The 16,869-nt window shown below is 35.0% G+C and overlaps 1 protein-coding gene, 1 long non-coding RNA gene and 1 other non-coding gene across 4 annotated transcripts; 2 read left to right on the top strand and 1 right to left on the bottom strand.

Annotated features, from left to right (window-relative positions):
- The first annotated feature begins 1,014 nt into the window (after positions 1-1,014).
- On the top strand, positions 1,015-9,449 carry LOC140013696 (uncharacterized). Of its 2 annotated transcripts, XR_011820522.1 has the most exons (4): positions 1,015-1,458; positions 5,592-6,420; positions 8,809-8,850; positions 8,935-9,449. It is a non-coding gene; the product is annotated as an uncharacterized lncRNA (long non-coding RNA). The 2 variants fall into 2 exon arrangements; XR_011820521.1 differs by lacking the exon at positions 1,015-1,458 and having other exon boundaries at positions 4,911-6,420.
- LOC113706631 (UDP-glycosyltransferase 74E2) lies at positions 7,562-9,361 on the bottom strand. Its single transcript, XM_027228559.2, has 2 exons — positions 8,705-9,361; positions 7,562-8,527 (listed from the first exon to the last, which is right to left on the bottom strand). The coding sequence occupies exons 1-2, from the start codon at positions 9,359-9,361 to the stop codon at positions 7,805-7,807; spliced, it is 1,380 nt and encodes a 459-aa protein (XP_027084360.1). The 3' UTR covers positions 7,562-7,804.
- Positions 9,450-10,561: 1,112 nt separating the features above from the next.
- On the top strand, positions 10,562-10,668 carry LOC113707548 (U6 spliceosomal RNA). Its single transcript, XR_003452271.1, has one exon. It is a non-coding gene; the product is annotated as a U6 spliceosomal RNA (small nuclear RNA).
- The last annotated feature ends 6,201 nt before the right edge of the window (positions 10,669-16,869 follow it).

The raw sequence follows: 16,869 nt of genomic DNA, 5'->3' as shown, positions 1-16,869 counted from the left end.
ATCAACTCCTTTTGGCCCCAAAACTCCTTCCTTGAGTTTAAAACTCTGTGACAAAGCTCTTTTATTTCTAGAGGACAATAGATTCGGTATACTTGAACTGATACTCCCTGCAATATAGCACATAAAAGATTATAATTTTTTTATTAAATAGGTCTTGTAATATAAAAATGTTATATTAATTCTTAGATATTTCTACATACATACCAGATGTAAAATCCATAGTTGGCTGACCTCCAGATATAGAATGCCTACGTTGCTCTTCCATAAATCTCATGTATCTACTTTCTTCCATAGCTCGCTTATATTGCTTTCTTTCCAAAACTTCCATTTCTTTTTCATTAAGCTCGAAAATATTATCGTCTTCATCATCCTCATTTTCATTTAGTAGATTGATGGATGAAAGCAATGATTCTTTTTTCTTTTGTGTTGCAACTCTTGCATTCTTACCTTCTTTCAAGTGTTTCTTTAAAAGCTCTCTTACATCTCTTAGAGCTGCTAGACATGCCTCTACTTGTCCTGCTACATGTCCAATATGTTGTTTCATTCTTGTAATTTCTCCGTGTACAATTTTACCACAATAATTACACTTTGCAACCTTTCTGTCATTACCAACTGGAGTAGCATAATTCCAACCAATGTCTTTGTAGACACCAAATTTTTGTCAATTTTTAATATTTTCTCAAGATTTTCCTATTTAATGAATTATTTATTTTCTTGCATTTTAATGTGCATTTTTCTCATTTTTTGCAGGTTTTGTTTAAAAAAAAAAGAAAAGAAAGAAAAAACAAAGCACAAAAACAAAAAACTAAAACTAAAACTAAAAAAAAAAAGAGGAAAATTAAGAAAATAAAAAATCATCCTAATCATTTTTGTTTCACCAAAACCACTATTAACCCATTTCTACACTCCATCCTCATGAATATTTCTTCCCATTTTGGTAAAAATTCATCATTGGCAGCCCATGTATATTTCTTGTCATTTGGAAGAAAAACCATCATTTTTACCAACCTAAGACTCCAACTCTCAATTTCCTCTCGGGGCTCATCAGACAAGAAAAAAGACACTCCACCTTTTTGGCTCAATTTCATCTCTCGGCTCTCTCCCTCATCAGACAAGAGGAACAAAAAAAAAAGGGCACTCCTGACTCTCTCGGCTCTCTCTTGAAACAGGAGGGGAAAAACACACAAAAAAAAAAGGAAGGCTCTTGGCTCTTTCTTTGGTCTCAACCGAAAAAAAGAAAAAAGAAAAAAAAAAAAAGAGAAAAGCTCCTCACCTCACTCTATCCCTCTCTCGGACTTGGGCAGAAGAAAGAAGACAAGAGGAACAAAAGAAAAAAAGGGCTCCATCTACACATTTTCTTCCACAAAATCCAAACACAAAAAAGGGAAAAGGCAGCTATCGGTCAAGGCTTGGAAATTTCATCAAAACTTCAACCAAGGGATTGCCACCTACATTGAGGTAATTTTTTTAGTTTTGTTTAGCACATTAAATCCATGCTTCATTGTTTAATTTTCTTTTGCTTTTGCTGGTTTCCTTGGTTGTTGGGTTGCTGAGTTTTTGGGACAAGTCATGCACAGAATTAAGGAAAAGAAACGGGCCCATGAATGCATGTCAAGTGCTTGTGAAAATGCCAAAATGAAAAAAAAAAAGAATTTTAGGGGTCTGTTTTGCTTTATTCTAGCCTTTTTATGTTGTTTTCTTGTCAAATTAAAATCATAGTTGTAATTTAGAAGTTGCAAGGAGGGTTTTGGCATAATTTTTATGATTTTTGGTGAAGATTTGAGGGTTTTTAAAAAATAAAAACTGAACTGATTTCTTGGCATTTTGACCACTTTCGGCTCATTTTTTTGTAAAAACTAACTCCGGAATTGGATTCTACGCGAAAAATCGAGTTGGGGTGTGTATTTTGATAATTTTTTGTGATCGGCAAAAATTCGCCGGCGACCAGTGGTGGCGGCGCGGGCAGCCACCATGTCAGCTATGGTTGGCGGTGGCGAGGAGCTTCAGCTGGCCGAAGAAAGGAGATAAAGAAACGGTGAGGAAGAAGAAAGAAAAGAAAAGAAAAGAAAGAAAAGAAGGAAAGAAAAGAAAAAAAGTGGTTTGGGCTAATGTTTTATCTTCGGTTGGGCCAAGAGTTAGTTTTGATTGGGTTTTGGTTGGGTTTTGATTTATTTCTTTTGGGTTTAGGTTGGGCTAGAAGGTCAGAGCCCATGCCTTTATTTTGGTTGGATCTGAGTGATAGATGACGGGCTGGCCTGTGTATTTTGGCTTGAACTTTCGTTTGGGCTGGATGGCCTTTGGCCCGAAAAAATAGAGAATGGCCCAGTGGCCTGTTTTCTTAAGAAGACCTGCTAGCAAATTTGCACTTTAGCCCCCTGATCTTTGGAGTAGTTTTATTGTGGCCCAGAACATTTTAAATTCCTTTCACTTAGGTCCTTAAATTAATTTCACTTAGGTCCTTAAATTTTATCTTTCATTTAATTTTGACCCCTGAACTTTGGAAAAATATAATTTTTGTCCCCAGAAGTTTTTCAATCTTTGCAATTCAGTCCTTAGTAAATTTTGGCTCTCTTTATTATGATTGTTCCTTTTCTTTAATAACTAATTATGTTACTTTTGAACATATTCAACTTATAATTTTTAGATGTTTTAAAATTCTTTATGTTTGACATATTAGTGTGTATTTAGTACTTTTATTATTATTTTTTTAAATTGGTGCCATGATTCTTTCATTCATTGTGAGTATAAATAGAACAATTTGACTCCATTTAGTCACCACTTCAAATGGGAGGTACTCCTATTTTTATTATTTCAATGTCAATTACGTGCTCTTATGTGCTCCTATGTGTTCCTATGTGTTTGTATATTTTTATATGCTTTATTTATTGAATTTAAATGTTCATTTAAATTTTCTTATGTTATATTGTTTAGTTAATTTTTATAATTATTCGAGAGGCATTTAGATACCTCAAAAATGTAATAGATAGGATAATTATATTTGTTTCATTATATTTTCCCCTTTTAGATTATAGTTGGGCTCCCTGATGTAATAGATAGGTTGTGTGTTTATGTGGCTTACGTGCTATATATTTATCCGCTTTTCTTAGGATTTTGGCATCTAGATGTTATGTTTACGTGTTATGTGCTGCGTGCTCTTATGTGTTTATTTGTTTTAATTTATGCCTTATTTGTTTCACTATGAATTGTTAATGCATGACGTCATCACTAGTCCAACGCTAGTTGTGGTTTCTCCCTTCGCTTTCTTGCTAGTCCAACACTAGTAAGGATTTTTAGAAATGGGTTAGTCCAACGCTAGACCCTTTAGGTTGTCTTGCGCTAGATTCATCTTTGTGTGCTATTCACTACATTTTCATGCATATTTTCATGTTTAGGATCTTTTCTCATTTGTATGATATTCCTTATTATATTATCCCGTACCCTCTATAGGTGCTAATCATGTCATTTTGAATTGCATCTCATTTAAATTAGTTCATTTGCTTGTTCATATTAGGAGAATTATTCTCTAAACATGGATATGGGTGATTATAACTTTTTAATTTAAATACCCCATTAATCCTTGTATAAGAAAATTTTATCACGAGTTTTTGTATCCCGTACCCATTATGTTGCATTCCTATTCTTTGGTCACTTATACATATATATATATATATATATATATATATATATATTATTTAACATTCTTTTCCTTTTCATCATTTGCATACTCGTGACACTTTCAACGAATCATTTTGGCCTTCGCAATTAATGTGATTGGTTCAATTAAACCCTTGAATGAACATTTTGTCCCTTTCGATATTTTTAAATTTAGATTTGCATTCATGTAGGAAACATCCAAATAAGATAAAATTAAGGGTTAGATTAGGAAAATTTTGACTAAACCTCGCAACTAGTTTAGACTAGGTTGAAAGGGTGCCTTAGGTTTGAGTTAATCGAACCTTTGCCTTCCCTTTCTTCAACCGTGACTCCCGAATCCATTTTCTCTTGTTTTCAAAGACCTGGAGTTGTCAAAAAGGGTTTTGATTTATCTTTTTTTTTTGTCAAAAAATATTTTTTGGGTGACTTGGTACACCAAAATTCAATACCAAGTGGCGACTCCTACTTTTTCTTAAAAACCCTTTTTAGACTAAATTTCGGACCCAAATTGTCGCATTTTTTAAGTCCATTCTAGGTCCTTTTTCATTTATTATTAATAAATCACATCTTTTTATAAACACTTTCTTTTCCATCGCGAAAAATGGGGCGCGACAGTCTTGATTTGGAGCCATTTTATACTGTCCCTACATTAATTAAATAATTGTAGATGTGATGTTAAACATATCAATATGCATTATTTAGATACTAATAAAATTATTTTTTATTATCTAAATATATTAAATTTTTTCTAATCAAGTTTAATTATGCAAGGTAATATGCATTTTTAGATAATAATAAAAAATTTTATTATTTACATATATTAAATTTTTTCTAATCAAGTTTAATTATGCAAGGTAATATGCATTTTTAGATAATAATAAAATTATTTTATATTATCTAAATATATTAATTTTTTTCTAGTCAAGTTTAATTATGCACGGTATGATGCATTATTTAGATAATAATAAAATTATTTGAAAATTATCTAAGTATATTAAATTTTTTCTAATCAAGTTTAATTATGCAAATCAATATGCATTATTTAGATAATAATAAATTTTTTTATTATCTAAATATATTAAATTTTTTCTAATCAAGTTTAATTATGCAAGGTAATATGCATTATTTAGATAATAATAAAATTATTTTTTATTATCTAAATATATTAAATTTTTTCTAATCAAGTTTAATTATGCAAGGTAATTTGCATTATTTCGATAATAATAAAATTTGTTATTATCTAAATATATTAATGTTTTTCTAATCAAGTTTAATTATGCCAGGTAATTTATACTTTGACAATTTGCCCAATTCAATTTTTTGTTTAACTAACTGCAACAAACTCTTTTTTTTTATTTTACTTTTTCTAATTAATTTACCTAAAATCATTTTAACCAACATAATTGAGATACATGAAAATAAATAAATTACATTTATGATCATTAAAATGTATCCAAATAATCACTACATATTTTCTAACTAAAATTTAGATAAGAGACTACTAATACAAATTAATCATATACTTAATAATATGTAAAAAATGTCAAAATGCATTACTTAAATTTACAAATACCTAAATATCATATCTGAATGCTAAATTAAAAAAATTAAAATTGATAAGTTATTTTGAAAGAAGATGCGGACCTTTTGACTGATGCTTGGGTTTAAGATTAGGAGCCTAATCTCTTAATTACTTGGGCCAAAGCTGGACTTTACGTGCTTCTAATTTTTCCTTCAATTTTTTCCCCAATGGTTGGCTTCGGTACAAAAGCCCATCTTCTGTTTAGTGCAGCCGCACCTCACTGGAGTTTTCCCTTCTGTTTTAGTCATATCTTCCTCTGACTCTTCCCTTCATTTTTTTTCCCAATTTCCGTTTCTCACTTTTTCACCTCCGTCACCTTTACTCTTTCTTTTGCTTTCCCTTTCTATAATTGAAGAGCCGGCTCATTGAACAAAATACTCCAATGGAAATTTGAGCGGCCATCAACAGATATGAGCCGTCAACAGATGTGAGCCGCAGCCGGCCGTCAACAAATGTGAGCCGGACGATGACAGATGTGAGCCGGCCGTCAACAGATATGAGCCGCAGCTGGACGATGAAGAAATTGAAGAACCGATCGGCTTGTTTCTCCAACCGGCCGTCACCTTTATTCTAGAGTGAAGCTCAAAAACTAGTGATGGATTACGGAGGAATTGCTGGTATGGTTCTCTTTATCCCCACTTTTCCCTAAAGCTTGTCTTTGTGGCTGAAAAATGAAACAATAAAGCATGGGAAAAGACTGCAACAACCATGTGGACCACCTTTGGTAATTGTAGTTTTGTTTGGTTTCGTAAAAGGCTCTGCAACAGCCGTAGCTAGCTATGGTGTGATGCCTTTTGTGTCCTTTGGTGTCGGTTCCTTTTTTGTTTGGTTTTGGCTTCCCAGTTGCTATTTAAACTTGTTTACCAGTACATATTCGTAGTCGAATCCGAGAATTTGGCTGTTATCTTGCTACCCGGTGCTAATTCGGAGGATATCGGCTGATTCGAAGCGACTCAAATCGGATATGGTGTAATCGGCGTTTCGGGTATCGGTATCGGAACGGCACCTGCCGTTCCGGTTATGACTCGGCCGAGTTGGCGAACCCTAGTTGGAGTCTTGATCTCAATCGAAGAAGGGACAGAATTCGAAAACAGTAACGAGAACGACTTCTTTGCTGGTGAAGGAGGCTGCCCCTCAGCCCTAGGCTGAAGGGCTTCCATGCACGAAAGCCTAAAGAGCAAGAGGTAACCCTAGAGCATGAGAGAAAATATAGTTGAATTTTTTATTGTAATATTTACTTTTTAAAGGCACAAGTCTTGGTACCTCTTTACTTTCTTTATTGTTTCATTAATACTTAGTTACATTGAAGATTTGAGATTTATTCTTAATTCTCTATATCTACCTAAATCTTCTTGTTCTAGGGATAGATGCAACTATTCGTACATTGATTATGGTTGAATAAAATTGATTATTGCTATATGTTGTACTTGCTAGTTCATCTATTTTTGCTTCAACACTTGTGAATGTTTGATCACCATTTGCAAGCCATGATAGTTGTTAATTTATGAAAATAGTTGACAATGACGAAAATGGAATAGGTGGAACTTAAGGAGTAGGCACATGAAAGTAGTAGTACACTTAGATGGATGTTTTTGGCATTTCTCGATTTAGATTAAATCTTTACTTGTGATTTCACTACGAAAGGAAGGAAACTATAGTATTGGTTAGATTCTGTTCATTGGCGAGAGTGAGTTCCAATGGTTCGAGTAAAATGCATCATTAGCAAGACAAGTGCATTAGTGATAATTCATATTTCATCCATAGTTAGGTACATTTAATGGATTCTATACGCTAAGACATTTGTTTTTAGTTTAATTTCTTCAAGTTGTTAATTTTTTTTTTTTTTTTGCATTGTTTTAGCATTGTGGTTATTTTATTTTGTTAAAATTCTTGATTAGTTTAGATAATACAATGAGCTAAAAGCCTTTGTAGTTGGAAGTGATGCTCTTGACATTGATCCTAAGTCCCTAATACAACAAGGCACGACCTGTATACTTGTAGTAAATGAGTGAATTTGGTTAAAATCTAGAATATAGGTTAGAAACTCGTCAATATAATTTCCTTGGAGACAAGATAGGAGATGTAGACCCCACAATAAATTGTTAGTAAAGAAAGCTTTGACTAGAAGTAACATTTTTATCTTGGTGAGCAAAGTTGCTCTGGCACCCATATAATGTGCTCTCACAACAATACTACCCATAATATAAGCATTGGCTCAATAAATATATACGCTAGTATAACAACAATACACTTGAATACCAATTCCAAGACAACAATAATTATCTGTTATGTTTGGGAATTGCATTTCATAGTTAACAATAATCATTAAAGTTGAGAAAAACTCAATCCTTCCCTTAATTTCATGCCACAATAAAACCCACTGTTATTGGGTTGGTTCCTCTTTATCACCCCATAAGTAAGGATATGAATTTTACAAAATCTAGATCACAAAAGAAGCATCCAACTTGGATCATTCGGAAACACATAAAAAAAAATTGACAAAAACAAAAAGAAGAAACACATAAAGCAAAGGGTCTAGTACCGTGTCACAAGTTACGCCAAAATAATTTAAGGGGAAACCAATTTGGACACAAATTCGTCAATGTTTTTGTCAGACGTCCCACCCTCATCAACTGCATCTCTTGTCAATTCCACCCATTTCTTGGCATTTCTAGTAATCTCCTCTCCTCTCTCTCCCTCCATGACTTGTCTAATGCAGTTCTCTATCTCTTCTTTTGTCACTATCCCCTTCTCATCTGGTTCAGCTTTGACTCCCATTTTCCAAACATCCGTCACATACTTAGCATTGGTGGGTTGGTCTGTCCATTGTGGCATTCCAACCATTGGAACACCCAAACTTAGTGCCTCCAAAGTTGAGTTCCATCCACAGTGCGTGACAAAACAACCAATAGATTTGTCTGCTAAAACTTCCAGCTGCGGGCACCATGAAACTATCAATCCTTTCTCTGATGTTTCGTTAATGAAATCTTTTGGCAGTTTTGATTCCTCTGAAGCTCTTACTACCCACAAGAAATATTTCCCTGTCATTTTTAATCCCCATGCCAACTCTGCCATTCCCTCAGCATCAAGTGAGGCTAGACTTCCAAACGAGACATAAACTACAGATTTGCTTGCTTTTCCCTCCAACCATTTTGTGCAAGCTTCAGCCATTGGCTTGAAGACGTTGAGACCATAATCCGTGTCGTCTTGGACCCTCTTGTCTAAGTACATGGAAGGTACTGTTGGTCCAATTGGCCTCACCGGCCACAGTCCCTTCATCCAGTCAATGACCTATATAGAACATGAATCAGTGAAGTTAATTAGTTAACAGACTACATTATCCTTCTGCATAAGCTGCATAAATCTTGATTTTCTTGCGTACCTAAAGTATAAGATGGTCAGGAACACTCAGGATATAGAAAATAGTGAAACAGTTAAAGAAATGGGCTAGGAAATATTATTGCAAACCTCTTCTTCCAACTTGTAAAACGTGTTGAAAAGTACCCAGTCTGCTGTATCAATATCGATGAACTGATTTCTAATCATTTCAACAACTGCTGGGTAAGTTTCAGGCTTGGTAACAAAGGAGGGCAAATCAGCAGGCTCAAGATCAGGTAATCCAGGAATTGCGATTCTAGTCTCTTCAACAGGAACCTTTACAATCCCTTTATAAACATGGTAGTAAATGTTGTCTACAGCGCACGATTGGGTGAAGAAAGCAGCTCCAGAGACTCCATTCTTCTTGGCAACATCAAGAGCCCACGGAAGAACTGCATCATAGACAACGCAATCAACTGGAGAACCTGAATCCCGAAGCTTTTCAAGCAGCTCTCCTAAAGTTTCTGAACCAACCTGTTGGAACTTTTTTAAATAGGCTTCAATACTCTCAGCCTGATTCGCTCCTCCTTCATCAAATCCATCCGAGATCATGCCTAACGGAAATAAACTCGTAGCATCTTTTATGCGATTGAAGAAGGAAATTGTAGCTGCAATTGTAATTCTAACTCCCTTAAACTGTAAACGCTTAGAGAATTGTAGGACAGGGTTTACATGGCCTTGGAGTGGGTATGGTAATATCAAGCAGTGGCCTCTGTGAGCTTTTTGAGCTCCCATTCCATTCTCCATGTTATATGACCCTCAGCCTCTTGAGTTTTGCCATCTGAGCTTGGAGGTTCATTTATACATGAATTTGGTGTGCATGTTACAAATTGAATTTGTCTTTTTGAACTATTGTTTAATACCTTTGTATTTTGAATAAGTGCTGTAAAATCCAACTTCTTGAGCTTTTAATACTTGTACAAATATGCTAACGATACCGGTCTAGGCGAGCAGCAAAATTCAATTTGTGTTTTTGAACTTATTGTTTAATCCTTAGGCTTGTAGAAATTTGGGGAAGGGTTGAAATAGTCATATCATATTAGGTACAGAGTCCTTTCGGGTGTACAGATAAGTGTGTCTCGAGTTTAAGGGGTAATTTTAGAAACCTTCTCTAAGGTTTCTGACAATATCACTAGCCTCCCTTGAACTTGAAAAAAAATTCATTTGCCACCCTTAATTCTAGCTTTTGTGTAACATTTCAACCCATGTCATAAAATATAAGATTAAAAAACTAGTTTCAAGAGAGAGAAAAGATTTTCATGCCACAAGTGCCCCTCTATAGTCATACTTGTCAAATTATAACAATTTTGTATAGAAATAAAAAGTTGGGAAATAGAGACAAGATGCAAATAACATTCTCTCAAAAATATTAGTGCCAAATATTAGCATATTCAATAAGAATCTGTGTGTTGCTTTATCAAGATGCAAAAGTATTTTATTTCAAGGTTTCTAAGTGCATATTTACTGACAAAAGAAAAGAAAAAACAAAACTTCCAATTTTTACCTCTAATATTATGCACAAAATTACCTATTTAGAGAGAAAAAACAGTCTTAAAACTTTTCCACCTTTGTAGTAGCACTAGATCTATTTGTTTGAGCATAAAAAATATAAAACTTTCAAAAGCTCTAAATGAAAGCTCATAAAAACATTAGGCTATGTGTGTGTGTGTATAAAGTTCATATTTGTTTTAAATAAATCACAATTAGAAAATATGCCTTTAAATGCCTAAAGTTGGTGCCAAATTTTATGATGACAATTTTACTTTCTTTTTGTTTTTAGACTTTAAACAAGGATCAAATTTAAGTTTTGTTGAAGCATACTGCTAATAATCGACATTTAAATTGGCACTAAATGTTGATGACCTTTGTTTGTTAATGAGGACATCTATTTTCTTTTTATTTTTCTAATTGTAAAAGTAGGGGAAAGGCCAATACTTTTTTGCCAAAGGCTGTTTACAATAGTCCCCTAATAAAATTGGAATGATATAGAAAAGATTAGTATGGCTCCTGTTGAAGGATGGTTAACCACAAAGAATAAGGATTGAACAGTCAATTAGCCACTAATATATCAATCATTGGGTCCCATCTAACTAATAGGGGAGGCAAGTGATATTTTTAATAGTTCAAGGAAAGCAATAATATTGTTAAAAACCTCAAAAAAGGTTTCTGGAAATATCCCCAAAGTTTAATTACTCAAAAATGCTCTTAGAAAGCATAGAGAGATGTTCTTTAACACTTGAAACCATATAAATATGCCTGCTAAAACAAAAGTTAATTTCTTTTTGACAAAAAAGCATGAAGTTTTATCAAAATGAAAGAAGATTCGCCTGAACTATGAACAATATAAAAGATCGAGGTGAATGTTTCCACAAATAGTCATCCATAACAGTACAAGCATTTCTAACAAAGTTATGAGTTGCACCATTCAAAGATCGTGGTATCCATATAGCTTCCCATTTGGTGAAATTTTGCATAAGTTGCAAGACATCATCATTCAATACTCCATATGCTGAACAAGTAGAATCACATTGCTAAATCATTTTAATAATCTTTTGAGTGTCACCTTTGAGAACAACGTAGCGCAGGCCTAACTTAATCAGTTAGCGGCAAAATTTGCTTCATAAGTTTCGATCACGTCTGGAGCTAAAAATACCAAGGACCTTCTTAGACAATCCAACTATGAAATAGCCTGCATCATCACGCACCACTACCCCAATACTAGAGAAACCTTCTGTAGGAAAAATAGCAGCTTTGACAAAGTCCATTTGAGGTTTGTCCCAATGAGTTTGTGCGGCTTGTTGTTGAAAAGAAGTAATTGAGCCATTTGTTGGACTTGAAATAGCTTCACAATATTAGTGCAAATAGTTTATAGAAAAAGAAACCAAACTAAGGGGTCTCTATACAAACCTTCAAAGGTAGTTCCATTGCGATTGTTCCAAAGATTCCACCATATTACAGCTACCAATTACATGATTTTTCTTGATAAATAATCTATTAGGTAATCCATAGTAGAATCATCAGGCAATGATTAAGAGTGAGATATCACTTTAAAAGTTAAAGGGTGAGGTAGCCACCTATCCTGCCAAATTTTGAGACTGATTCCATTCTTGGCTCGCCATTTGCTACCTGCTACTATATATTTGTGAACTTCATAGATCCCACTCCAAGTCCAAGAGGGTTGAGAACTTTCTGTTGCTTGAAAAAAATCAAAGTTAGAGAAGTATTTAGCTTTATAAATTTGATGTAAAAGTGTGGAGGATTGTGTTCCAATGCGCCAAGCCTGCTTTGCTAGCAACGCAAGATTAAATGACTTCAGCTGCCTGAAACCCATTCCTCCATCTTTCTTATTTGTGCAGAGCTTATCCCAACTAACCCAATGAATAGGTTTCCCTTTTATTCCATCACCTCACCAAAAACTACTTATCGTTGACTGAATGTCATTGAGCAATGAATCAGGGTATTTGAAACAAGACATACAATAGACATAGAAAATGTAGGGATAGCCTAGACCACAGCGTAGATCATTTCTTCGTTCCCTACCTTTGATAATCACTGCTCATTCCAACCATGTATTTTTTTCCATATTGTATCTTTTATTGATAAGAGCACCCAATAACTATTGGGATGCTAAGATATTTGTCATATGCTGCAACCTCTTTAATACCAAGATAACTAATTATTCTATGCCGCACCTCTGGACTAGTATTGCTGCTAAAAACTATAGTAGATTTGTCGAAATTTATTTTCTGTCGCGAAGTAGATTTGTAGAGTTGCAAAATAGACTCAATATGCTAAGCCTCTCAAAGTGTTGCTTTGCCAAACAACAAGGTGTCATCTGCAAATAGCAAGTGAGAAATCTTTGGTCCATCAACTCCTACTTGAACACTAGAGATGTTACCACAATGAACACCAGGAGAGATAGGATCCCTTGTCAAATGCTACATTAAGGCTTTGGATGACCAAACTAATGACCGTTAAGTAGAAAAGAGTATGAAACTGTGGAAATACAACACAAAATAAGATTAACAAAATCTGAATGAAAACCTAGAGCTAGCATCATTTTCTTAAGAAAACACCACTCAACCCTATCAACAGCTTTGATCGTGTCTAGTTTGATAGACATGGATCCTTTCTTGTCTGCAACTTTTAACTTTAGGGAATGACTAATTTCACAGGCAGTGAGAATATTGTCAGTAATAAGAGGTCTTGATAAGAAAGCTAATTGACAGGAAGAGAGTATTTCTACAAGAACTCGACTAAACCTATTAGCAATGACCTTAGAAGCTAATCTACAGATGACATTGCAAAGACTAATTGGACAATTGAGTGATATTGGATGGGTTATGGCATTTGGGAATGAGAACTATATATGTCAAATAATGTGATCATCAAAAAATCCATTATTAAGAAAAGAAAGAGCCCAATGAATTATATCTTGTCCTATAATATGCCAAATTTTCTAATAAAAAATTGGGGACATACCATTAGGACTTGGAGACCTGAGTGGGTGTATCTGTGCCAGGGCCTTTGTCACCTCAATGGGATAGTACGTTCACAGTAGACAATCATTTGCTTAGTCACCTTTCCTCCCACCCTTTTAAGAACAACATCAATTACCTTAGTAGAAGGCTAAGAAGTAGAAAAAATTGCGCCAAAATGATCAAGAATAATAGCCTCAAGATCTTCGTGTGGTTGGCACCAATGACATATGAGATCCACTTAACTAAATACTCTCTCTCCAGAAGATGAAAGCTTCTCTCTCTAGTAGAGATATTCTTTCCTCCCCGTAGGAGCCTTAGAAACTTTCAAAACTTTTCAAGCCTTTAAACTTTCAGATCTTCTTCAAAATTTCAAACATAAATTCCCCAAAACTCAAATTAAGTCCATAGAGTTCAATGAAGGTCTAATACCAAGAGATTTGCTAGATAAGGTCATATTACAATCTTTATGGCACATTCACTCTTGTTAGAAAAAAGGGACATTAAATGGAAGGAGAGTAAATACACAATAGGAGGAGAGTAAAATCATTTCTGCCTATTTTTCTCTTTGCCTGGAAGGACCACTAAGAAACCTCTACTTTTTTTACTTCTCTTTGTCAAAACCTGCATGCTTTGCTGTCTGTTTATAGTTTTTATAAGTTTTTTATAGTTTGGTCTTTATTTTGCTTTTCTTGGTTCCAAGTCAAGATGTACTAATTGGGGCTAACATTTGATGTATTGTGGAAAAGGTAGTCATCACTCTCTATCTCTATAGGTGTAATCTTAGCATTACTTCCATAACCACCTGTTGACTGTAAAAGGAACACCCAGGAAAGAGCTTCCATGGTGGACTCTTTGGAGAGGGCATTTCAAAATTTTGACCTCGGAGAGAGTGAAACAAAAATAGTAGATCTAAGCTAAGGAGATGTCGAAGTGGGAATGGAGGAACATAGGCTTAGCTTAGTGGGTAGAATAATAGGGGGAAAGATCACAAACTTCATATGAGTAAAAAACTTCATAAATCATGTTTGGGATTACCCCAGCAATATGAAAGTAACAAAACTAGACCCAAACATCTTCTAGTTTAATTTTGAGAAAGTGCATGATAGAGAAAGGGAACTCAAAGGCAAACCATGGGTACTGGATACCCAGTTACTAGTTCTAAAATCATGGAGTGAAGGGATCGAAAAGGATCCAAAAATGTTCAATACATCATACATGCGGATTCAAATGTGGCACCTCCCAATACATTGGCTATGTTGAGCAGCAGGATTTAAAATTAGGGAAGTGGTCAACTTAGTGAAGAGGTAATTATACCACTAGGTGGAGGAAAAGAAGGAAAACACGTGAAGATCCTGGCCGAAATTGACATTTCCCAACCTCTTATTAGAGGAATTCCATTCAAACACAATGGGGTAGAAGTGTGGGCAGAATTTAAGTATAAGAAATGTCCAGACTTTTGTTATAGATGCGATGTGATTGGACATGGAGACAAGGCTTGTAACTTTGAAGAAAGGATTGGAATCACATTGAGGAGGGACCAACATGGAGCATGGCTTAAAGTAGGGAATATAATGGCCTCACCTATGAGAGTTCAAATTGAAGAAAGAACATCAATTCAAAAAATGCAAGTGAGAAACAAAGTATAGGAACTAGTAACTTTGAGTGAAAACCAACAAGAGAACACAATAGGGGGAAAGCACAAAGAACAGCAAGACAAAATGCATAAGGCCCCGGGGGAAAATGAGAACAAAGAAAGACAGAAGGAGTATGAAAGAGAGGAATTGTCAAGAAAGGGGAGAAGGATAATAAGGGGGAGAACAAATAAAACAAAGAAAGCTTACGTGAAGGAGAGAAGGAGAAACAAAAGCAAGTATGAATGCATTCCAAAATATGCACAAAAGAAGGAAGGATACATTGGAGTGTGATAGAATAGAGGTGATGTGGATTGATGGCAATGGGGAAGAAAGGACAACTACAAAAGAGTACACATGAGGGCAACAAAGAAAAGGAAAACCAAGCAGAAGAAATAGAAAAAGAAGTGGGATATGAGTAAGTGCAAAAAGAGAATTTTAGAAATGGAAAAAGATCCATAATAGCCAAAGAGAACCCAAAGTGATGAGAGCACATCTAACAGAAATCAATGATCAACAAGGGGAGCCAAAGATAAGGGAGAAGAGAAAATTTAGATTGAGGAATGAACCAAAACACATGATCGTGGACTCCGACATGCTAGAGTATAGGGAAAATAAGCTTTTAAAGATGGGGAAGCAGATTGAACCACAACAAAGTGTAATGGAGGCAATCCATGAAAGGCCTCCACTGTGTTAATGAAGGTTGTGGTGCGGAACTAAGGTGTAGGGAGCCCTTTGACAGTTCCCCAACTTACGGAGGTAACACATCTTCTCTCCCCTAGTGTTATATTCCTATCTGAAACACAAAACCAAAAGAAATTTATGGAAAATGTAAAAAAAAAAAAACTAAATTTTGAGGAAAGCTTTATAGTAAATTCAATAAGTAAATCTAGTGGGCTAATACTGTTTTGGAAGCACTGTATTAGGATATTAGATATTGAGGCAACTAGTTTTTACATTGCTGCTCATATACTAGATGTGGAAGCAAAATGTGAGTGGAACTTTATTAGAATATATGCAAGTCCAGATAATGGGAAAGAAGAGTGCAGTGGAGGGAGCTAGAGTGTAAAATATACCAATGGGTGAGAAATAGGTAATGGCAGGGAATTTCAATGACATCCTATCAAATAGAGAGAAATGGGGTGAGAGGCAGAGACCTGAGAGAAGTTTTTGTGAATTTAGGAGTCTAGTAAATAGAAATAATGTGACGATCTCACCTCTCCCTTGGACATACCCCAGGATTTAGCGGACCGCCTGCCCAGGTCTCGTCAGAATTCACTCACTCACTTTAAAAAAAAAAAGATATAACTTCGAAAGGAAATGAAACAACAATTCCAAACTTAGAATATACATTTATACTCAAGTCTATCTCAAATGTTCATACATTCCCAAATATAACAAAAGATTTAAGTTCCAGATAACTTCCAACCCTAATTAAGCACTAGCACGAGTACAATCACAAAAGTCAAAAACTAGACGATGCCAGCCTGTACCAGCCTCACGCTTATGCTTGTACCCCTGTAAGGAAAACAAAACTAATAGGGTGAGTTAAAACTCAATGAGGTTCCAAATATCAGGTAAGACTCAAGTAGCAAGTTGACCACTATATAAAAACGTAAATATCAAAGTAGTGAGTATAAGAGTTCATAAAAGTGAGTAAGAACACTTCACACAACAAATCATTAGGTATCCAACATTTTTAGGTAAAAGGATATGGCCGCTTTTGCGAGCTAACTCAACCATAGCGTTGCCAAGTAATAGTTGACACTCCGTCAACTTTCAAGTAGAGTAACCAATCCAGTACCGCGCCACTTAACTCCAATCTCCATCCACCATTCAATCCCCCTACTGGGCCTAAACTCTAATGTAAACAGTGGTGGTAATACTCGAACATACCAATTAGTCGAGAAGATAACACTCCATTCGACAAAACAGTAGACCTAGGGTTCGTTATCTAATCGACCAGGCCCTTGCCAACTCGACTCGATTAACTAACCACAGGGTTTTTGGAATTTCAAATAGTATTCAAGTCATACACATATATATATCAAGCCAATAGTAACCAGCGCACAGTAATAAGTCACATTAGGGCAAGTGCGATAAATTACACCCTTTCCCGTCCAAACAAGTCAAGTACTATCCA

Source organism: Coffea arabica, chromosome 8c (genome assembly GCF_036785885.1).
Source record: "Coffea arabica cultivar ET-39 chromosome 8c, Coffea Arabica ET-39 HiFi, whole genome shotgun sequence".
In the NCBI taxonomy this organism is placed as follows: Eukaryota; Viridiplantae; Streptophyta; class Magnoliopsida; order Gentianales; family Rubiaceae; genus Coffea; species Coffea arabica.
The sequence above is the reverse complement of the archived record's forward strand: the minus strand, read 5'-3'. Positions and strand labels throughout refer to the sequence as shown.